At 35.3% G+C, this 22,582-nt stretch overlaps 1 protein-coding gene, 13 non-coding genes and 1 pseudogene across 14 annotated transcripts; all 15 read left to right on the top strand.

The window, feature by feature from the left end:
• The first annotated feature begins 242 nt into the window (after positions 1–242).
• Positions 243–434, top strand: LOC140045589 (U2 spliceosomal RNA). Its single transcript, XR_011844604.1, has one exon. It is a non-coding gene; the product is annotated as a U2 spliceosomal RNA (small nuclear RNA).
• Positions 435–1,036: 602 nt separating this feature from the next.
• On the top strand, positions 1,037–1,228 carry LOC140045663 (U2 spliceosomal RNA). Its single transcript, XR_011844670.1, has one exon. It is a non-coding gene; the product is annotated as a U2 spliceosomal RNA (small nuclear RNA).
• A 605-nt stretch (positions 1,229–1,833) lies between these two features.
• LOC140045619 (U2 spliceosomal RNA) lies at positions 1,834–2,025 on the top strand. The gene has a single exon (XR_011844631.1). It is a non-coding gene; the product is annotated as a U2 spliceosomal RNA (small nuclear RNA).
• A 588-nt stretch (positions 2,026–2,613) lies between these two features.
• LOC140045618 (U2 spliceosomal RNA) lies at positions 2,614–2,805 on the top strand. Its single transcript, XR_011844630.1, has one exon. It is a non-coding gene; the product is annotated as a U2 spliceosomal RNA (small nuclear RNA).
• A 587-nt stretch (positions 2,806–3,392) lies between these two features.
• LOC140045617 (U2 spliceosomal RNA) lies at positions 3,393–3,584 on the top strand. Its single transcript, XR_011844629.1, has one exon. It is a non-coding gene; the product is annotated as a U2 spliceosomal RNA (small nuclear RNA).
• A 1,039-nt stretch (positions 3,585–4,623) lies between these two features.
• LOC140045661 (U2 spliceosomal RNA) lies at positions 4,624–4,815 on the top strand. The gene has a single exon (XR_011844667.1). It is a non-coding gene; the product is annotated as a U2 spliceosomal RNA (small nuclear RNA).
• A 587-nt stretch (positions 4,816–5,402) lies between these two features.
• Positions 5,403–5,594, top strand: LOC140045616 (U2 spliceosomal RNA). The gene has a single exon (XR_011844628.1). It is a non-coding gene; the product is annotated as a U2 spliceosomal RNA (small nuclear RNA).
• Positions 5,595–6,184: 590 nt separating this feature from the next.
• LOC140045595 (U2 spliceosomal RNA) lies at positions 6,185–6,376 on the top strand. The gene has a single exon (XR_011844609.1). It is a non-coding gene; the product is annotated as a U2 spliceosomal RNA (small nuclear RNA).
• Positions 6,377–6,964: 588 nt separating this feature from the next.
• LOC140045615 (U2 spliceosomal RNA) lies at positions 6,965–7,156 on the top strand. Its single transcript, XR_011844627.1, has one exon. It is a non-coding gene; the product is annotated as a U2 spliceosomal RNA (small nuclear RNA).
• Positions 7,157–7,746: 590 nt separating this feature from the next.
• Positions 7,747–7,938, top strand: LOC140045594 (U2 spliceosomal RNA). The gene has a single exon (XR_011844608.1). It is a non-coding gene; the product is annotated as a U2 spliceosomal RNA (small nuclear RNA).
• A 588-nt stretch (positions 7,939–8,526) lies between these two features.
• Positions 8,527–8,718, top strand: LOC140045614 (U2 spliceosomal RNA). The gene has a single exon (XR_011844626.1). It is a non-coding gene; the product is annotated as a U2 spliceosomal RNA (small nuclear RNA).
• Positions 8,719–9,306: 588 nt separating this feature from the next.
• Positions 9,307–9,498, top strand: LOC140045593 (U2 spliceosomal RNA). Its single transcript, XR_011844607.1, has one exon. It is a non-coding gene; the product is annotated as a U2 spliceosomal RNA (small nuclear RNA).
• Positions 9,499–10,086: 588 nt separating this feature from the next.
• LOC140045612 (U2 spliceosomal RNA) lies at positions 10,087–10,278 on the top strand. The gene has a single exon (XR_011844625.1). It is a non-coding gene; the product is annotated as a U2 spliceosomal RNA (small nuclear RNA).
• A 6,570-nt stretch (positions 10,279–16,848) lies between these two features.
• LOC140045675 (U2 spliceosomal RNA) lies at positions 16,849–17,029 on the top strand (annotated as a pseudogene).
• A 2,827-nt stretch (positions 17,030–19,856) lies between these two features.
• On the top strand, positions 19,857–21,997 carry LOC140043271 (uncharacterized). The gene is made up of 3 exons (XM_072087772.1): positions 19,857–21,053; positions 21,315–21,636; positions 21,975–21,997. Exons 1-3 carry the CDS (start codon positions 19,857–19,859, stop codon positions 21,995–21,997), a joined length of 1,542 nt encoding a protein of 513 aa, XP_071943873.1.
• The last annotated feature ends 585 nt before the right edge of the window (positions 21,998–22,582 follow it).

Genomic DNA, 22,582 nt, shown 5'->3' with positions numbered 1-22,582 from the left:
AACGTTAACGGTGTTTTACGACCATCGAACGTAACACGTCATCAGTTTTGTTTTAAAAAAACATGTTGACAGTTATTACAAATTAATTATATTACTCTACAATCTCTGTAAAAACTTTTATATTTTAAACGGTATGGCTTAACACATCGGTCGAATGTATTCATTAGCTACATTATATGTATCACACTGATTCGACAGCAAGTCGTCATTTGTTGGTACTAGTTGAGATTCGTTTAATTGTTATCGCTTCTCGGCCTTTTGGCTAAGATCATGTGTAGTATCTGTTCTTTTCAGCTTAATATCTGAAACGCTGCTCATCGAGTAGCTTCTATATTAAACTTATTTTTGAATTTAGGCCATGGAATAGGAGCTTGCTCCATCCTGGCCACGGGTTGACCTGGTATTGCAGTACATCCAGGATTGGCCCAACCTATCAAGATAATTATTACAAAATAGAATCTGTTACACTGTTTATTGTAGGTCTTCTTCTGTATTTACGTAACAGGTTACATGTTGTTACGTCATACTTTTTCTATAGAGAAATAATTATTTATTTTTTCTGAATGAAATGTTACTGTAATTTCAGTTGATTTTTTAATTATTAAAATGCACAGAGAAACGAATGGGCGTATTTTCAATTTTTATTTATTGACCTAATTTATAGCCATGAAACGTATAGTTTACTGTTTCGTCTTTGTTTTACGGTCCGACTCGATAAACCTTACGCTACTTACGTCACTGTATGTATACTCTGTATTGTTATGTAAATTGACAACGTAGCGTAAGTGTTCTATAACGTTAACGGTGTTTTACGACCATCGAACGTAACACGTCATCAGTTTTGTTTTAAAAAAACATGTTGACAGTTATTACAAATTAATTATATTACTCTATAATCTCTGTAAAAACTTTTATATTTTAAACGGTATGGCTTAACACATCGGTCGAATGTATGCATTAGCTACATTATATGTATCACACTGATTCGACAGCAAGTCGTCATTTGTTGGTACTAGTTGAGATTCGTTTAATTGTTATCGCTTCTCGGCCTTTTGGCTAAGATCATGTGTAGTATCTGTTCTTTTCAGCTTAATATCTGAAACGCTGCTCATCGAGTAGCTTCTATATTAAACTTATTTTTGAATTTAGGCCATGGAATAAGAGCTTGCTCCATCCTGGCCACGGGTTGACCTGGTATTGCAGTACATCCAGGATTGGCCCAACCTATCAAGATAATTATTACAAAATAGAATCTGTTACACTGTTTATTGTAGGTCTTCTTCTGTATTTACGTAACAGGTTACATGTTGTTACGTCATACTTTTTCTATAGAGAAATAATTATTTATTTTTTCTGAATGAAATGTTACTGTAATTTCAGTTGATTTTTTAATTATTAAAATGCACAGAGAAACGAATGGGCGTATTTTCAATTTTTATTTATTGACCTAATTTATAGCCATGAAACGTATAGTTTACTGTTTCGTCTTTGTTTTACGGTCCAACTCGATAAACCTTACGCTACTTACGTCACTGTATGTATACTCTGTATTGTTATGTAAATTGACAACGTAGCGTAAGTGTTCTATAACGTTAACGGTGTTTTACGACCATCGAACGTAACACGTCATCAGTTTTGTTTTAAAAAAACATGTTGACAGTTAATATTACAAATTAATTATATTACTCTATAATCTCTGTAAAAACTTTTATATTTTAAACGGTATGGCTTAACACATCGGTCGAATGTATGCATTAGCTACATTATATGTATCACACTGATTCGACAGCAAGTCGTCATTTGTTGGTACTAGTTGAGATTCGTTTAATTGTTATCGCTTCTCGGCCTTTTGGCTAAGATCATGTGTAGTATCTGTTCTTTTCAGCTTAATATCTGAAACGCTGCTCATCGAGTAGCTTCTATATTAAACTGATTTTTGAATTTAGGCCATGGAATAGGAGCTTGCTCCATCCTGGCCACGGGTTGACCTGGTATTGCAGTACGTCCAGGATTGGCCCAACCTATCAAGATAATTATTAAAAAATAGAATCTGTTACACTGTTTATTGTAGGTCTTCTGTATTTACGTTACAGGTTACATGTTGTTACGTCATACTTTTTCAATAGAGAAATAATTATGTATTTTTTCTGAATAAAATGTTACTGTAATTTCAGTTGATTGTTTAATTATTAAAATGCACAGAGAAACGAATGGGCGTATATTCAAATTTTGTTAATGACGTAATTTATAGCCATGAAACGTATATTTTACTGTTTCGTCTTTGTTTTACGGTCCGACTCGATAAACATTACGCTACTTACGTCACTGTATGTATACTCTGTATTGTTATGTAAATTGACAACGTAGCGTAAGTGTTAACGGTGTTTTACGACCATCGAACGTAACACGTCATCAGTTTTGTTTAAAAAAAACATGTTGACAGTTATTACAAATTAATTATATTACTCTATAATCTCTGTAAAAACTTTTATATTTTAAACGGTATGGCTTAACACATCGGTCGAATGTATGCATTAGCTACATTATATGTATCACACTGATTCGACAGCAAGTCGTCATTTGTTGGTACTAGTTGAGATTCGTTTAATTGTTATCGCTTCTCGGCCTTTTGGCTAAGATCATGTGTAGTATCTGTTCTTTTCAGCTTAATATCTGAAACGCTGCTCATCGAGTAGCTTCTATATTAAACTGATTTTTGAATTTAGGCCATGGAATAGGAGCTTGCTCCATCCTGGCCACGGGTTGACCTGGTATTGCAGTACGTCCAGGATTGGCCCAACCTATCAAGATAGTTATTAAAAAATAGAATCTGTTACACTGTTTATTGTAGGTCTTCTGTATTTACGTTACAGGTTACATGTTGTTACGTCATACTTTTTCAATAGAGAAATAATTATGTATTTTTTCTGAATAAAATGTTACTGTAATTTCAGTTGATTGTTTAATTATTAAAATGCACAGAGAAACGAATGGGCGTATATTCAAATTTTGTTAATGACGTAATTTATAGCCATGAAACGTATATTTTACTGTTTCGTCTTTGTTTTACGGTCCGACTCGATAAACCTTACGCTACTTACGTCACTCTGTATTGTTATGTAAATTGACAACGTAGCGTAAGTGTTCTTTAACGTTAACGGTGTTTTACGACCATCGAACGTAACACGTCATCAGTTTTGTTTTAAAAAAACATGTTGACAGTTATTACAAATTAATTATATTACTCTATAATCTCTGTAAAAACTTTTATATTCTAAACGGTATGACTTAACACATCGGTCGAATGTATGCATTAGCTACATTATATGTATCACACTGATTCGACAGCAAGTCGTCATTTGTTGGTACTAGTTGAGATTCGTTTAATTGTTATCGCTTCTCGGCCTTTTGGCTAAGATCATGTGTAGTATCTGTTCTTTTCAGCTTAATATCTGAAACGCTGCTCATCGAGTAGCTTCTATATTAAACTGATTTTTGAATTTAGGCCATGGAATAGGAGCTTGCTCCATCCTGGCCACGGGTTGACCTGGTATTGCAGTACGTCCAGGATTGGCCCAACCTATCAAGATAATTATTAAAAAATAGAATCTGTTACACTGTTTATTGTAGGTCTTCTGTATTTACTCAGATAATTTAATTGATGAAGAGTGTGAACATATTTTAGATAGTTTTTGTAAAAGATACCTAAAACAAGCATGGCAATTTCGAAATGATTCACTGAATTCCATGACTCAATAACTATGTTATCTACATTGCTACATTAAGTAAATTGAAAAAAAAGTGGGAGGGGGGAGGAGTTGGGGGTTTTTCGTAATAAGCTGTGTTTATCAGCTGATTTTATTTTATTTTATACACTTTTACTATATCTTGTTTTGTATTCATTGTGTAAAGTAATGATCTACTGTATGTATCGATGTAAATTGGGGGGGGGGGGGGTAGGATAGGGGTTGATAGTTGCTTTTGCCTTTTTTTACTTTTCTGTTAATTGTTATATTTTATATTGTGAAGGATGCACCTTTGTGCTAAGTGTGCCACCGATCTAAAGGTGTAATTCCAAATAAATAAATAAATAAATACGTTACAGGTTACATGTTGTTACGTCATACTTTTTCAATAGAGAAATAATTATGTATTTTTTCTGAATAAAATGTTACTGTAATTTCAGTTGATTGTTTAATTATTAAAACGCACAGAGAAACGAATGGGCGTATATTCAAATTTTGTTAATGACGTAATTTATAGCCATGAAACGTATATTTTACTGTTTCGTCTTTGTTTTACGGTCCGACTCGATAAACATTACGCTACTTACGTCACTCTGTATTGTTATGTAAATTGACAACGTAGCGTAAGTGTTCTATAACGTTAACGGTGTTTTACGACCATCGAACGTAACACGTCATCAGTTTTGTTTAAAAAAAACATGTTGACAGTTATTACAAATTAATTATATTACTCTATAATCTCTGTAAAAACTTTATATTTTAAACGGTATGGCTTAACACATCGGTCGAATGTATGCATTAGCTACATTATATGTATCACACTGATTCGACAGCAAGTCGTCATTTGTTGGTACTAGTTGAGATTCGTTTAATTGTTATCGCTTCTCGGCCTTTTGGCTAAGATCATGTGTAGTATCTGTTCTTTTCAGCTTAATATCTGAAACGCTGCTCATCGAGTAGCTTCTATATTAAACTGATTTTTTAATTTAGGCCATGGAATAGGAGCTTGCTCCATCCTGGCCACGGGTTGACCTGGTATTGCAGTACGTCCAGGATTGGCCCAACCTATCAAGATAATTATTAAAAAATAGAATCTGTTACACTGTTTATTGTAGGTCTTCTGTATTTACGTTACAGGTTACATGTTGTTACGTCATACTTTTTCAATAGAGAAATAATTATGTATTTTTTCTGAATAAAATGTTACTGTAATTTCAGTTGATTGTTTAATTATTAAAATGCACAGAGAAACGAATGGGCGTATATTCAAATTTTGTTAATGACGTAATTTATAGCCATGAAACGTATATTTTACTGTTTCGTCTTTGTTTTACGGTCCGACTCGATAAACCTTACGCTACTTACGTCACTCTGTATTGTTATGTAAATTGACAACGTAGCGTAAGTGTTCTATAACGTTAACGGTGTTTTACGACCATCGAACGTAACACGTCATCAGTTTTGTTTAAAAAAAACATGTTGACAGTTATTACAAATTAATTATATTACTCTATAATCTCTGTAAAAACTTTTATATTTTAAACGGTATGGCTTAACACATCGGTCGAATGTATGCATTAGCTACATTATATGTATCACACTGATTCGACAGCAAGTCGTCATTTGTTGGTACTAGTTGAGATTCGTTTAATTGTTATCGCTTCTCGGCCTTTTGGCTAAGATCATGTGTAGTATCTGTTCTTTTCAGCTTAATATCTGAAACGCTGCTCATCGAGTAGCTTCTATATTAAACTGATTTTTGAATTTAGGCCATGGAATAGGAGCTTGCTCCATCCTGGCCACGGGTTGACCTGGTATTGCAGTACGTCCAGGATTGGCCCAACCTATCAAGATAATTATTAAAAAATAGAATCTGTTACACTGTTTATTGTAGGTCTTCTGTATTTACGTTACAGGTTACATGTTGTTACGTCATACTTTTTCAATAGAGAAATAATTATGTATTTTTTCTGAATAAAATGTTACTGTAATTTCAGTTGATTGTTTAATTATTAAAATGCACAGAGAAACGAATGGGCGTATATTCAAATTTTGTTAATGACGTAATTTATAGCCATGAAACGTATATTTTACTGTTTCGTCTTTGTTTTACGGTCCGACTCGATAAACCTTACGCTACTTACGTCACTCTGTATTGTTATGTAAATTGACAACGTAGCGTAAGTGTTCTATAACGTTAACGGTGTTTTACGACCATCGAACGTAACACGTCATCAGTTTTGTTTTAAAAAAACATGTTGACAGTTAATATTACAAATTAATTATATTACTCTATAATCTCTGTAAAAACTTTTATATTTTAAACGGTATGGCTTAACACATCGGTCGAATGTATGCATTAGCTACATTATATGTATCACACTGATTCGACAGCAAGTCGTCATTTGTTGGTACTAGTTGAGATTCGTTTAATTGTTATCGCTTCTCGGCCTTTTGGCTAAGATCATGTGTAGTATCTGTTCTTTTCAGCTTAATATCTGAAACGCTGCTCATCGAGTAGCTTCTATATTAAACTGATTTTTGAATTTAGGCCATGGAATAGGAGCTTGCTCCATCCTGGCCACGGGTTGACCTGGTATTGCAGTACATCCAGGATTGGCCCAACCTATCAAGATAATTATTAAAAAAGAGAATCTGTCACACGGTTTATTGTAAGTCTTCTGTATTTACGTAACAGGTTACATGTTGTTGCGTCATACTTTTTCTATAGAGAAATAATTATTTATTTTTTCTGAATGAAATGTTACTGTAATTTCAGTTGATTTTTTAATTATTAAAATGCACAGAGAAACGAATGGGCGTATTTTCAATTTTTATTTATTGACCTAATTTATAGCCATGAAACGTATAGTTTACTGTTTCGTCTTTGTTTTACGGTCCGACTCGATAAACCTTACGCTACTTACGTCACTCTGTATTGTTATGTAAATTGACAACGTAGCGTAAGTGTTCTATAACGTTAACGGTGTTTTACGACCATCGAACGTAACACGTCATCAGTTTTGTTTTAAAAAAACATGTTGACAGTTATTACAAATTAATTATATTACTCTATAATCTCTGTAAAAACTTTTATATTCTAAACGGTATGACTTAACACATCGGTCGAATGTATGCATTAGCTACATTATATGTATCACACTGATTCGACAGCAAGTCGTCATTTGTTGGTACTAGTTGAGATTCGTTTAATTGTTATCGCTTCTCGGCCTTTTGGCTAAGATCATGTGTAGTATCTGTTCTTTTCAGCTTAATATCTGAAACGCTGCTCATCGAGTAGCTTCTATATTAAACTGATTTTTGAATTTAGGCCATGGAATAGGAGCTTGCTCCATCCTGGCCACGGGTTGACCTGGTATTGCAGTACGTCCAGGATTGGCCCAACCTATCAAGATAATTATTAAAAAATAGAATCTGTTACACTGTTTATTGTAGGTCTTCTGTATTTACGTTACAGGTTACATGTTGTTACGTCATACTTTTTCAATAGAGAAATAATTATGTATTTTTTCTGAATAAAATGTTACTGTAATTTCAGTTGATTGTTTAATTATTAAAATGCACAGAGAAACGAATGGGCGTATATTCAAATTTTGTTAATGACGTAATTTATAGCCATGAAACGTATATTTTACTGTTTCGTCTTTGTTTTACGGTCCGACTCGATAAACCTTACGCTACTTACGTCACTCTGTATTGTTATGTAAATTGACAACGTAGCGTAAGTGTTCTATAACGTTAACGGTGTTTTACGACCATCGAACGTAACACGTCATCAGTTTTGTTTTAAAAAAACATGTTGACAGTTAATATTACAAATTAATTATATTACTCTATAATCTCTGTAAAAACTTTTATATTTTAAACGGTATGGCTTAACACATCGGTCGAATGTATGCATTAGCTACATTATATGTATCACACTGATTCGACAGCAAGTCGTCATTTGTTGGTACTAGTTGAGATTCGTTTAATTGTTATCGCTTCTCGGCCTTTTGGCTAAGATCATGTGTAGTATCTGTTCTTTTCAGCTTAATATCTGAAACGCTGCTCATCGAGTAGCTTCTATATTAAACTGATTTTTGAATTTAGGCCATGGAATAGGAGCTTGCTCCATCCTGGCCACGGGTTGACCTGGTATTGCAGTACATCCAGGATTGGCCCAACCTATCAAGATAATTATTAAAAAAGAGAGTCTGTCACACGGTTTATTGTAAGTCTTCTGTATTTACGTAACAGGTTACATGTTGTTGCGTCATACTTTTTCTATAGAGAAATAATTATTTATTTTTTCTGAATGAAATGTTACTGTAATTTCAGTTGATTTTTTAATTATTAAAATGCACAGAGAAACGAATGGGCGTATTTTCAATTTTTATTTATTGACCTAATTTATAGCCATGAAACGTATAGTTTACTGTTTCGTCTTTGTTTTACGGTCCGACTCGATAAACCTTACGCTACTTACGTCACTCTGTATTGTTATGTAAATTGACAACGTAGCGTAAGTGTTCTATAACGTTAACGGTGTTTTACGACCATCGAACGTAACACGTCATCAGTTTTGTTTTAAAAAAACATGTTGACAGTTATTACAAATTAATTATATTACTCTATAATCTCTGTAAAAACTTTTATATTCTAAACGGTATGGCTTAACACATCGGTCGAATGTATGCATTAGCTACATTATATGTATCACACTGATTCGACAGCAAGTCGTCATTTGTTGGTACTAGTTGAGATTCGTTTAATTGTTATCGCTTCTCGGCCTTTTGGCTAAGATCATGTGTAGTATCTGTTCTTTTCAGCTTAATATCTGAAACGCTGCTCATCGAGTAGCTTCTATATTAAACTGATTTTTGAATTTAGGCCATGGAATAGGAGCTTGCTCCATCCTGGCCACGGGTTGACCTGGTATTGCAGTACGTCCAGGATTGGCCCAACCTATCAAGATAATTATTAAAAAATAGAATCTGTTACACTGTTTATTGTAGGTCTTCTGTATTTACGTTACAGGTTACATGTTGTTACGTCATACTTTTTCAATAGAGAAATAATTATGTATTTTTTCTGAATAAAATGTTACTGTAATTTCAGTTGATTGTTTAATTATTAAAATGCACAGAGAAACGAATGGGCGTATATTCAAATTTTGTTAATGACGTAATTTATAGCCATGAAACGTATATTTTACTGTTTCGTCTTTGTTTTACGGTCCGACTCGATAAACCTTACGCTACTTACGTCACTCTGTATTGTTATGTAAATTGACAACGTAGCGTAAGTGTTCTATAACGTTAACGGTGTTTTACGACCATCGAACGTAACACGTCATCAGTTTTGTTTTAAAAAAACATGTTGACAGTTAATATTACAAATTAATTATATTACTCTATAATCTCTGTAAAAACTTTTATATTTTAAACGGTATGGCTTAACACATCGGTCGAATGTATGCATTAGCTACATTATGTATCACACTGATTCGACAGCAAGTCGTCATTTGTTGGTACTAGTTGAGATTCGTTTAATTGTTATCGCTTCTCGGCCTTTTGGCTAAGATCATGTGTAGTATCTGTTCTTTTCAGCTTAATATCTGAAACGCTGCTCATCGAGTAGCTTCTATATTAAACTGATTTTTGAATTTAGGCCATGGAATAGGAGCTTGCTCCATCCTGGCCACGGGTTGACCTGGTATTGCAGTACATCCAGGATTGGCCCAACCTATCAAGATAATTATTAAAAAAGAGAATCTGTCACACGGTTTATTGTAAGTCTTCTGTATTTACGTAACAGGTTACATGTTGTTACGTCATACTTTTTCTATAGAGAAATAATTATGTATTTTTTCTGAATAAAATGTTACTGTAATTTCAGTTGATTGTTTAATTATTAAAATGCACAGAGAAACGAATGGGCGTATATTCAAATTTTGTTAATGACGTAATTTATAGCCATGAAACGTATATTTTACTGTTTCGTCTTTGTTTTACGGTCCGACTCGATAAACATTACGCTACTTACGTCACTGTATGTATACTCTGTATTGTTATGTAAATTGACAACGTAGCGTAAGTGTTAACGGTGTTTTACGACCATCGAACGTAACACGTCATCAGTTTTGTTTAAAAAAAACATGTTGACAGTTATTACAAATTAATTATATTACTCTATAATCTCTGTAAAAACTTTTATATTTTAAACGGTATGGCTTAACACATCGGTCGAATGTATGCATTAGCTACATTATATGTATCACACTGATTCGACAGCAAGTCGTCATTTGTTGGTACTAGTTGAGATTCGTTTAATTGTTATCGCTTCTCGGCCTTTTGGCTAAGATCATGTGTAGTATCTGTTCTTTTCAGCTTAATATCTGAAACGCTGCTCATCGAGTAGCTTCTATATTAAACTGATTTTTGAATTTAGGCCATGGAATAGGAGCTTGCTCCATCCTGGCCACGGGTTGACCTGGTATTGCAGTACGTCCAGGATTGGCCCAACCTATCAAGATAGTTATTAAAAAATAGAATCTGTTACACTGTTTATTGTAGGTCTTCTGTATTTACGTTACAGGTTACATGTTGTTACGTCATACTTTTTCAATAGAGAAATAATTATGTATTTTTTCTGAATAAAATGTTACTGTAATTTCAGTTGATTGTTTAATTATTAAAATGCACAGAGAAACGAATGGGCGTATATTCAAATTTTGTTAATGACGTAATTTATAGCCATGAAACGTATATTTTACTGTTTCGTCTTTGTTTTACGGTCCGACTCGATAAACCTTACGCTACTTACGTCACTCTGTATTGTTATGTAAATTGACAACGTAGCGTAAGTGTTCTTTAACGTTAACGGTGTTTTACGACCATCGAACGTAACACGTCATCAGTTTTGTTTTAAAAAAACATGTTGACAGTTATTACAAATTAATTATATTACTCTATAATCTCTGTAAAAACTTTTATATTCTAAACGGTATGACTTAACACATCGGTCGAATGTATGCATTAGCTACATTATATGTATCACACTGATTCGACAGCAAGTCGTCATTTGTTGGTACTAGTTGAGATTCGTTTAATTGTTATCGCTTCTCGGCCTTTTGGCTAAGATCATGTGTAGTATGATGCTTGTAAGCAAACAAAATCTGATACAGCATCAGCGATTGAATGCAATCTGTGCAACCAATTATATCACCGTTCATGTATTGGAATGAAAGGAAAGAAACCAACTATATGGTTCTGCTTATCATGCCACCGCCTACCAGCCTGCATTAAAGAGCTAACTGCAAAACTAAACACAGTCCTGAACAAGTCCTTAGACCAAGATATACTATTAACTGAACAAACAACGAAAATTAAAAGCCTTGAAAGTAAAAACGAGGAGTTGATCAACAAACTAAATATGCTTTCATGTAACCAGGGACAGGATAAACCTAACAATCGACAGGAAACGAATAAACAAGATGTCTTTGCAACAAATCAGAATGACAATGTAGCAAATAAACAATCAGCACCAACACTTCTAATAAGCGATTCCATACTTCGAGATGTAAATAAAAATGGTTTGGAAAACACAACGATCGAGTGCCTACGCGGCAAAAGAGTCAATGATATTAAGAAAAGATTAGATGAGCTACCTGTTGACACATTCTCAACGATTATAATTCATGGAAGCACAAATGACTGCACTTCTGAAGCCGATGAAGAAATAGCAGAAGGTAAATATGAGGAAATCGTATTTTATCTTAATGGACGCTCACCAAACTCACTTGTCATTCTTTCGACAGTATTACCACGTACTGACCACCCAGGCCACCAGAAACTTGTGGACAAACTTAACACAAAACTAAGATCACTGGCCGACACAAATGGATGCATATTAGTTGAAAATGACGAAAATTTCAAACAACAGGACAATTCAGTAGACACATCAACACTTGATAGATATGGACTACACCTGTCAACGAGCGGCACAAGACGCCTTCTACGCAACATCAATAGGCACCACCCAATTATTCGCAAACAGAATCGATTACATAACGGACAGTCAACACGCGGCAAACCGTCACCCAAAAGAAGGAATTCGCATACATTTGAATCTGAACGGAGAAACAACCAAGCGAAAGGATCTAACAACAGACAAAGTCAACGTGCCGGATGTCACTTCTGTGGTGAACACAATCATGTCAAAAAGAACTGTAGACATGGTCAACATATTAAGTGTTACTCATGTGGTTTGTTAGGCCATAAGTCGGTAATTTGCCCATCCGAATGCTAGGAACATGGCCATGAAGAAAGAGCCGGTTATAAGGGACATATTTCCTTAACCGGTAGTACTGACTGGACAAGTCAACAACAAAACAGGTATTTTTTGCTTAGTAATGAATATAACAATGAACATAAGTGTAATATCTCAAGAGAAAGTTCTGTTATAGACCAAAGTAATGAAAAAGTTAAATCAAGTAAAAGACATAGACGTGGTAAAAAGAAAAGTCGTAATGATAAGAATAATGAATGTTCTAACATTAAGATTGCATTTAATAACGTAAACAGGGTAAAATCTAAGATCTATGAGATTGATCATTTCTTAAAAGACAATAGTATCCAAATATTAGGTTTAGCTGAAACATTTCTACAAAATGATCAAACAATTGACATTAACAGCTATAAATGGATTGGCAAAAATAGAAAATCTAAAAATGGGGGTGGTATAGGTTTTCTAATATCGGAGGCGATTACAATCATGGATGATAATTATTTCGACCCGCACGATGATTATGAAAGACTATGGATAAAAGTTAAGTTAAACAATAATATTATATATATAGCAGTAGCTTACTTTCCTGTCGAAGGAACTGATGCATGTCTCTCTGATGAATTATATAATCAACTCCTATCAGAAATTTTACAAATTGAAAATGAAAAAGCTGCACACATTTTAATTATGGGAGACTTTAACGCCAGAATTGGTAATGCAATCCCATATGGAGACCCTGTTCTTAATACGAATGGCAAACGTTTTCTTAATTTTTGTGAAAATTCGGCACTTACAGTTCTCAACTGTACAAAACTATGCCACGGAAAGACAACATGGATGAGGAATAATCAATCCTCAACCATTGATTATATGTTAACCTCAGACGACCTAATAGAATATGTAGAAACATTTATTGTGGATGAAGACCACCGCTTTCATTTAGGCAGTGATCACAATACATTAATAACAAATTTTAAACAAAGCTTTGGTCAATTAAATAAAAAGAAAAAGAATAAAAACTCCACAAATATTTGGAATATTTTACCACATCAAGACTGGTCCAATTACCAAAAAGAATTAAAAGATACTTTGGAAGAATGGAACGCCAATGAATTTGACTGCCCAAATATGCTATGGTCCTCATGGCGATCAAAATTACTACAAGCAGCAAATAAAACAATAGGATTCAAAAATAATAAATGTAAACACAAACGATGGTGGGACTCAAACATTGATCATTTGATCAAAGATAGAAAAACTGCCAGTAAAGAACACCGACATTGGGTGAAGAGTAATAAAAACACAGTACATGGCAACGAGCTATGGCAAAATTACCAACATAAAAGGAAAGCTGTCAAACACGCAATCAACAAGAAAATAATGCAAGTTCGCATTGATAAAAGCGCACAAATCTCAGAAAACGGTGGAGTAAGCAGTAAGAATTTTTGGACAAACTTACGAGGTTCTAACCGCAAAAAAGTTGAAACTACTTCAATTAAACTGCCTAACTCTGATAAGACAACAACAGATAAATGTAAAATAAAAGAGACAATATGTCAATATTGGAAGACATTAGGACAAAGTAACTTAGGTACTCACGATTATTCAATTAAACAAACAAAAGAAGAAATAAACAATCTAAGAAATAAAAGTGATGAATGTAATATCGGAACTCAAAATTCCCCTCAGCTTTGCAATATATATATCTCTATGTTAGATATTAAATGGGCTTTAGGCCAATGTAAAAACCACAAAGCACCTGGCATTGATACCATTCCTAATGAACTTCTCAAATTTGGAGGAGATAAACTTATCCAATCTCTCTCTCAACTATTTAATCGCCTGTTAGAACTTCAAACTATCCCCGATGAATGGAACAAAGGTATAATAATCCCGGTTCACAAGAAAGGTCCAAAAAATGACTTAAACAATTATAGAGGTATAACTCTCAACTCATGTGTGTCCAAGGTATTCACGCGTATTATATCTAATAATATCTCAAAGTTTCTTGAAAGCAACAACATATTGTCTGAAATCCAAGGTGGATTCAGAAAAGACCATCGCTGTGATGATCATATTTTCACACTTAAATGTATAGCCTCAACCAGACAGGCAGAGGGTAAAAATACATATATGGCTTTTCTTGATTTTCGAAAGGCCTTCGATACTGTATGGAGAGACAAATTGTTAACCACAGCATGGGATATTGGTATTAAAGGAAATGTATGGAAAATATTATTTAATATATATAATAATGTTCACTGTAAAGTAAAATTTGGAGAAATCGAAACAGAATATTTCGAAATTGAAGAAGGTGTTAAACAAGGTTGTGCATTATCACCTATTTTATTTTGTATATACATAAATGAATTTGCCAAACTTCTAAGGGAAAACAAAATGGGCATAGAAATATGTAATGTTCAATTAAGTGGTCTATTCTGGGCAGATGATGTTGTTCTGCTAGCTAACGATGAAAGGGAGTTACAAGAAATGCTTGATCTAGCTACAAAATTTAGTAATGACTACAAATTAGAATTCAACTATGAGAAATCCAATGTTTTAATTACTGGAAAAAGAACAGACAAACAGAGATTATGGCCATTAAGTGATCATTATATTTCAGAAGTTAATAGTTACAAATATTTAGGATCCCATATTACAAGATCTCTTTCCGATCACTGTCATATTGAAGAGGTTATTAAGAAGGGATATAGAATTATAGCGTATATAAAGTCAATTATTAATGATCAAGATGATTATAACAGAGTGTTTTATGGAGATTTGTTGTGGAAGACTCTGGGTCTTCCTTCAATTAACTATGCGTGCTCTACATATGTCTGTGGTGGTATAAGTGATATTCAAAATCTTGAAAAATTACAAACCCAAATGGCAAAGGCAATACTCAAATCACCACGTACAACTTGTAAGGAAGCTTTGTACGGTGATCTAGGTTGGAAGTCTATTTCAACTATTCAAGACATGCAACGAATTGATTTCTTAAATCGTTTAGTAAAGATGGATATGAGTCGATGGCCCAAATTGGCTTTTAGTGCAATGCTATTCATTGGTCATACGTCTACATTCAAATGGAAATGGTACAACCATATGCAAAATACTCTAGACTTGTGTGGAATGAGCCACAGGTTTAAATTAACGACAGATACTAACAATCAATGGGTAATCATTTCAAAAAGTATAATTAAAAGTATTGATGGTATCCAAATTTTTGACCAAGCCAGAAAGAAAACTTCATTGATGAATTATGTCACACTTAAATCCACACCATATATAGAACCGTATCTTTTAGATAAATTAGATTTCTTAGGGGCAAGTCTTAAATTTAAGGCAAGATCAAATACACTTGCACTTAACCTTAAGAAATCTATATGGGAAGAAGATAATGATGGTACATGTCCTATATGTAAAAATGATAAAGAAGACATTATACATTTTATGTTCAAATGCAAATATTTTGATGATCTACGCTCAACGGAATATTGTAAACTTGAGCATAACCTATATAATAGTAATCTATATACATTCTGGTTGTACTTTCTACTAGGTAACCCAGTATTAAAACTAAAACTAACCCTAGGAAGTGACACTAGCCTTCCTACTGGGACGCAACCAGTAATTGTTAATAAAGTAAATGAAATATTTGACATGTTTTGCAAAAGCTATATAAAACAAGCATGGGCTTCACGTACCAAAATGTTAAAGATTTAAATACCAGTCTGGTACTACTAATGTATAACTGTAAATAGAGTAACGAAATAAAGAATTTTTTTAGTTAAGTATAGTATACTTAAGTTTTTTTTGTGAATGTGAATGTATTTATATATATATTATTTTGTATCATGTATTAATAATTATTGTTATCACTAAACTGTAGTAGTCTGGTACTACTAATGTAGAACTATAAATACAGTAATGATTAACAGGCTATACCTTACATTAAATATATTTACTTACCAACGTTTTCTTTTGGCTTTTTTAGTTAAGTATAGTAGTATAGTTAAGATTTTTTTTTTTTTTTTTTTTTTTTTTTTTTTTTCGTATTAACTTATGATTTTATGTGAATGTATTTTTTATATATTATTTTGTATCACTATGTATAATTGTTATTACTATACTGTATATGAAACCATTTCAATATTAACTATCATGATAATTTTAATATCCTCATCAACAAATATTTTTGTTACTACTTCCTCTTTATGTAGGCCTATATAATATAAATATATTTAACTAAAATGTATCAACTCATGTCAGACAAATATTGCTACAATATAGAGTACTAATTTTAATTCAAATTAGCTTAAGTATCCGTATCCGTCATTTTATGTTAATTGTGTTCAATATGGATGCACCACTTCCTGTGTGTGCCACCGATGTAAAGGTGCAATTTCCAAATAAATTGATTGATTGATTGATTGATATACCCCGTCTTTAATTACAACATGAACGATGTACAGTATTTGATTGAAGGTCGACTCGACCTACCGGAATGGTATAGATAATATAGTATTATATACTATACTGTATATGAAACCATTTCAATATTAACTATCATGATAATTTTAATATCGTCATCAACAAATATTTTTGTTACTACTTCCTCTTTATGTATATATATATAAATATATTTAACTAAAATGTATCAACTCGATCATGTCAGACAAATATTGCCACAGTATATAGTACTAATTTTAATTCAAATCAGCTTAAGTATCCGTATCCGTCATTTTATGTTAATTGTGTTCAATATGGATGCACCACTTCCTGTGTGTGCCACCGATGTAAAGGTGCAATTTCCAAATAAATTGATTGATTGATATCTGTTCTTTTCAGCTTAATATCTGAAACGCTGCTCATCGAGTAGCTTCTATATTAAACTGATTTTTTAATTTAGGCCATGGAATAGGAGCTTGCTCCATCCTGGCCACGGGTTGACCTGGTATTGCAGTACGTCCAGGATTGGCCCAACCTATCAAGATAATTATTAAAAAATAGAATCTGTTACACTGTTTATTGTAGGTCTTCTGTATTTACGTAACAGGTTACATGTTGTTACGTCATACTTTTTCAATAGAGAAATAATTATGTATTTTTTCTGAATAATATGTTACTGTAATTTCAGTTGATTGTTTAATTGTTAAAATGCACAGAGAAACGAATGGGCGTATTTTCAAATTTTGTTAATGACGTAATTTATAGCCATGAAACGTATATTTTACTGTTTCGTCTTTGTTTCGATAAACCTTATTCAATTCAATTCAATTCAAAATTCTTTAATCATCCCACACGGGGCAATTCAAATAAAAAGGTCTGGATTAAAATGATCTTACAAAATATACAAAATATCACAATACACAGAACAAAAAAAACAAAAAAGTCAAGGTTCAAGAATTTAAGAGTCGAATAGCAAAAACGAATTCCTTTTCCGGTTTGTTCTACATGCCGGGCATCGAAAGCGACGCCCATGAGGCATGAGCTCGAAATCACTGAACAAGGCATGGTTAATATTTTTTAGAATAGCTCTACTTTTTTCAAGAGTTTGCATGTCACAAAAAGAAGATAAGTTCTAAATTAATAGGTTGTCAACTTCGTAGCTTAAGTTAACAATTCTTTATAGTGAGTTTTTTTCTTTGACCCTAAGACTAAAAAACCAGCATATAAAGGAAAAAGTTAAAACGTTCTCAATAAAGGAATTATAAAAAACGCTAAGAATTACTTTATCGACATTAAAATGGTTCAGCTTCCTTAACAGATAAAGTCTCTGGTGTCTTTTCTTTACTATTGCCTCTGTGTTTAATTCCCAGCCGAGATTGTCCTCAAATATAGTACCTAGGTATTTAAAGGAATGGACAATATCGACTGGTTCGTCATTTATAATGGATACCCAAGGGTTGCGTCTTTTCTCCTTCCTAAAATCTACAATCATCTCCTTGGTTTTGGTCACATTGAGTTCCAAGTAGGAGTTTCCACAAAATTGGATAAAATCATCTAAAGCGGAACCATGGCCGTCCTGTGAATTTTGAAGGAGAGACAGCAAGACAGTGTCGTCAGCAAATTTAACAAGATGACTATTGTCCTGTTTGCTGCGACAGTCATCCGTGTATATAATATACAGGAGAGGAGAGAGGACGCAACCCTGGGGGGATCCAATACTTGTCATACGTACATTCGATTGTCTTTGGTTAACTAAGACCCTCTGACATCTGTTCGTAAGAAAACTTATAATCCATAATACAAAATCACGTTGAAAACCAAAATTCGAAATTAATTTGTTTGCTAAAATATAAGGGTGCATGGTATTGAAGGCAGAAGAGAAGTCGGCGAATAACATTCTGGCGTGAGATCGAGGCAGTTCAAGGTGCTTGTACAATGTGTTTAATAAAAAAAGCTTGGCATCCTCAACACCTCTTCCAGTGCAGTGCAGTGCAGTGGATCGAGTTTCATAACAAGAGATGTCAGCGCAATAGGCCGCAGATCATTCAGTTGTTTTATGACAGTCTGTTTAGGAATAGGTTTTATAATCGATTCTTTCCAAAGATTAGGAACTACACACTGCACCAACTTCTCTCCGCTACTTACGTCACTCTGTATTGTTATGTAAATTGACAACGTAGCGTAAGTGTTCTATAACGTTAACGTTAGATCCGGTGGCGAAATGTGAAAGTATTGTAATTTCTTCCATGTCACAGGTGTGCAAAGGGGTTGAATGGTCTTTCTTTGGTGCCTTATGGTTAGGTCGAGTTCTTCATCGACTTGGGATTTTGGTGTGGGATAACAACCGTCCCCATGATATGGAACCTCCGATGGTATATGTCTATCTGGGGAAATTGTGTCAAGATTATTGGCTCCTATGCAAGAAACAAGTTGCTTGGCATCAGGTATCGAGTAAAGAGGTTTTTAATGCTAGATTAGAGGGGATCAGTCATGTGGCTTCGTGTGTGCGTTCACGTCCGGTCCAGGATTGGGATTTGGCTTTTAAGGCTCTATGGGGTAGTAGAATCCTTAACTGTAGTAGAGAAGTAGGATGGAAAGCGGTGCATAATTGTCTCCCGGTAGGAGAAGTTTTGAAACATCGCAGAATGTCGGTCAAGCGTTTTGACTGTCCTTGGTGTGGTGGTACGGAATCAATCCGTCACTGTCTTATGGACTGCTCGCATCTCGCTTTAGTTTGGCAGTGGGGGATGGAAGTGCTTAGTCGCTTCCACGGGTTGGATGTCTCAGTGTCTGAGAACCACTTGATATTTTTTTCTTTTAATGCGTCCGAGCAGCTTCTTTTTGAATTGGCTGTGTTTTTTATTTCTGAGATTAAGTTTGTTATTTGGAAGGCTAGATGTCAGGCCTTGTTCCACAATGAATTTGTTTCGGGAGAAGGTCTTATTCTCATAGTCAAGAAAGCTCTAAAAAATCGTATTAATCTCGAGTTTACACGACTCAAGTGTCAGTTATCAATTTTTCAAAATGTTTGGTGTACTCAAGGTGTTCTCGCATGCGTGGTGGGCGAAAATTTGGTTTTTAAGTTGTAAATTAATTCGACTTACTGCGGTGTCTGTTTTCTCGCATCTCGTTTTTGTTCAGTGTTTAGTTTTTAGAGGCAGGGAGGATCGTACCCTCACGTATTCCGGTCTGCCGTGGGCAGTCTGCCGTGGGCAGCCTGCCTGGGGTTGAACGCTTAGTGGTTATGTTCTGAGTTAGTTTATCCTTGTCTGCATTCGCTCTAAATCAAAAAGGAGTATCTGTTCTTGTGTGGTGGTAAGATAGAAGGTTATACCTGTATCTAATTGAAGTACTTGGCGTCTCAAAATGCGGAGATGTTCGTCTCTCAACCTGAGATACGAAGAGGAGGTGGATGTGAAGTCTGTGTTTGCGGATATCAAGAAATCTGGTGTTCGGGTAGAAGAAGTGGAAGCTGTTCAGCGGTTAAGCAGTCGATCGTACGACGTGTCTTTCAAGACCTCTGCAATATGCCGACGTGCTGCCGGTGAGTTGAGCAGTGTTAGTACGAACATGGTTGTCAACATTTATGACAACAGAGTGATTGTTAAGGTGCTGTACGTCGAGCATGAGGTCCAGGATGAGGTGGTGAAATGTGTGCTTTCCCGATATGGTGAAGTTTTGGCTTCCCGTAGATTGACGTATCGTGAGTTTCCTACCATTTATAATGGTAACAGGCAGTTTATGATGGCTCTTAAAACGAACATACCGTCGCAAATCAGAGTGGGTTCTAGAAACTGTTGGGTTTCTTATTGGGGGCAGCCTAAAACGTGCCTCCGATGCGGCGTAGAAGGTCACTTTGTCCGGGACTGCTCGCAAAAGAAGTGTAATAAATGTCTGGAATTAGGGCATGTGGCACTGGATTGTCAGAATGAGATTAAATGTTCGATCTGTGGTGTGTCTGGTCATGTTTACAGGAACTGCCCCGTGTCGTTCAGTTCAAAGGCCAAAGGGGAAAATAGAGTAGAGGATGGAAGTGAGAACGAGAATACGGAGATAGGTGAGCAGGAATCTCAGACAGAAGGTTTGGAAGTGGATGCGGTTGAAGAGGAAGAAAGCAAAATTAGTGTGGACGTTTCTGGTGAGTTAGACGACAGTTACTTGTCTACACAAGATGACAGGGGCACACTGACTAGCTCTGTGTCAAATGTTGATGAACGGGTATCACAAGCTAGTAATGTGTCTGCTATTGGTGATGTGGTGACACCAACATGTTCTGGCAGCTGGGCTGATTGCGATATGGGTGACCTTCCAGAAGATCAAAGGCTGGTAATTCAGGAAGAAGCTAGTTCTGAGGAAGAGGTGCCAATGGCATCCGCGGATAAAGAAACGATCAGACGTGATAGGGCCCAAGTTAAACTTGACAGTTCAAAATTTGCCAAGGAAAGAGGGTTTATATTAAGCTGCCCGAAGGGTTGCACCAAGGGGTCCTTTACGGCTTGGGCGACATATGTAGACCACATGGCGAAGAAGCATGGCAAAAGTAATGTAATGGTTGACTGCCCGGTTAGAGCGTGTAGAAGGCGGATGTCGAGGCCTTCTGAAGTAATCCCGCACCTGGTCGAAATGCATACTGGGTATGTATTGAGAACGTCAGTGAACGGCATGGTTCGTCTATCGTTGCAATAGTAATGAGAGTTTTTAGCTTAATTTTAGCAATGGTTTTATTCTGTTCTTTAAATGTAAATGGATTAAGAGACCCTGCAAAGAGGACTTTTATTTTTAATTCGTGTAGGCAAAAGAAATATGATGTGATTTTTTTTACAGGAAGTTCATTGTGGTATGGATAGCGACCAGTGGTCTCTTGAACGGGGTGAATGTGTCTGTTGGGGTGGAAGCTCCAATCGAAGTGGGGGAGTCGGGATATTACTTCGTTCAGGGCTATCCCTTTCGAAAGTTCGCAGGGATGTGGATGGTACCGTGATCTCAGGATTGGTGAAGTTCGGAGAGAAGTTGGTGCAGCTCTGTTGTGTGTATGCTCCAAATGACCCGGCAATTAGAAAGGCGTACTTCGCTGCACTGCCGGAGTGGCTTTCCCCAGCCGTGCCTTGTGTTCTAGGTGGGGACTTTAATTGCATCATGGATGGAGGTACAGACAAAGTGGGGGGAAACCCGGGGCTCGGTCGAATTACGTGATTTTTGTCAGGATTATTGCCTGGTCGACCAGTTCCGCTTGTTACATCCTAATACCGTTAGCACATCCTGGAGCTCAAGCGCAAAGGGTGTTGCCTGTAGACTTGATAGGTTTTATGCATCCCCTTCAATCTGTGTTAAGCATTTTGAGTACTCTGTATGTGCGTCCTCTGATCATGAATGGACAGTAATGAAAGCGGAGGTGTCATCCTGCATAAGAAAAGGTAAAGGCGTATGGAAATGCAACATTTCTGTTCTGAATGATCCTGTGTTTACTGAAGACTTCTCTCATAGATATAAGTTGTGGCAGTCGTTAAAGCAGGGGTTTTCGTCAATTCTTGAATGGTGGGTGGGATGATGTAAAGAGGATGTCTAAAGAGGTTATTATCTCCCACTCGGTGAGGATCAGTACTTCAAAGAAAAATGAAAGGAGAAAATTAGAGAAAGAGTATGAGCATCTAAAATGCCAGCTCAACCAGTCTAAAGAGACAGCAGTTTTGGATTCAATGACAGCAATAAAGGTTAACTTAAACAAGCTAGCCCAGATAGAAAGAGAAGGGCCCGAATTAGGGCAAGAGTCCGGTTTTTAGAGGAAGGGGAAAAGAGCTCCAAGTTCTTTTTTGGCCAAGAAAAACAGAGAGGACAGAAGAAACTGGTCTTGTCAGTGCGTAACAGTAAAGGCGATGTCGTCACTGATAGCGAGGAAATCGCTGGGGTTTTTGCTGACTATTATCAGGACCTTTTTGACGGAAGCAACAGCAAGTTAGACATACCCGGACGCGATTTTTTTTTTCGTACATAAGTTGGGGACCCCCTCATGAAACGTCACAAAATAAACATGAATAATTCATCAGTTAAATGTTCTTGTTCCGTGTGCACCCAAGCGTATAGCAACAAGAAGT

The sequence above is a fragment of the Antedon mediterranea genome, chromosome 3, assembly GCF_964355755.1.
Source record: "Antedon mediterranea chromosome 3, ecAntMedi1.1, whole genome shotgun sequence".
Lineage (NCBI taxonomy): Eukaryota > Metazoa > Echinodermata > Crinoidea > Comatulida > Antedonidae > Antedon > Antedon mediterranea.
This window is presented reverse-complemented; position numbering and strand designations above follow the sequence as displayed.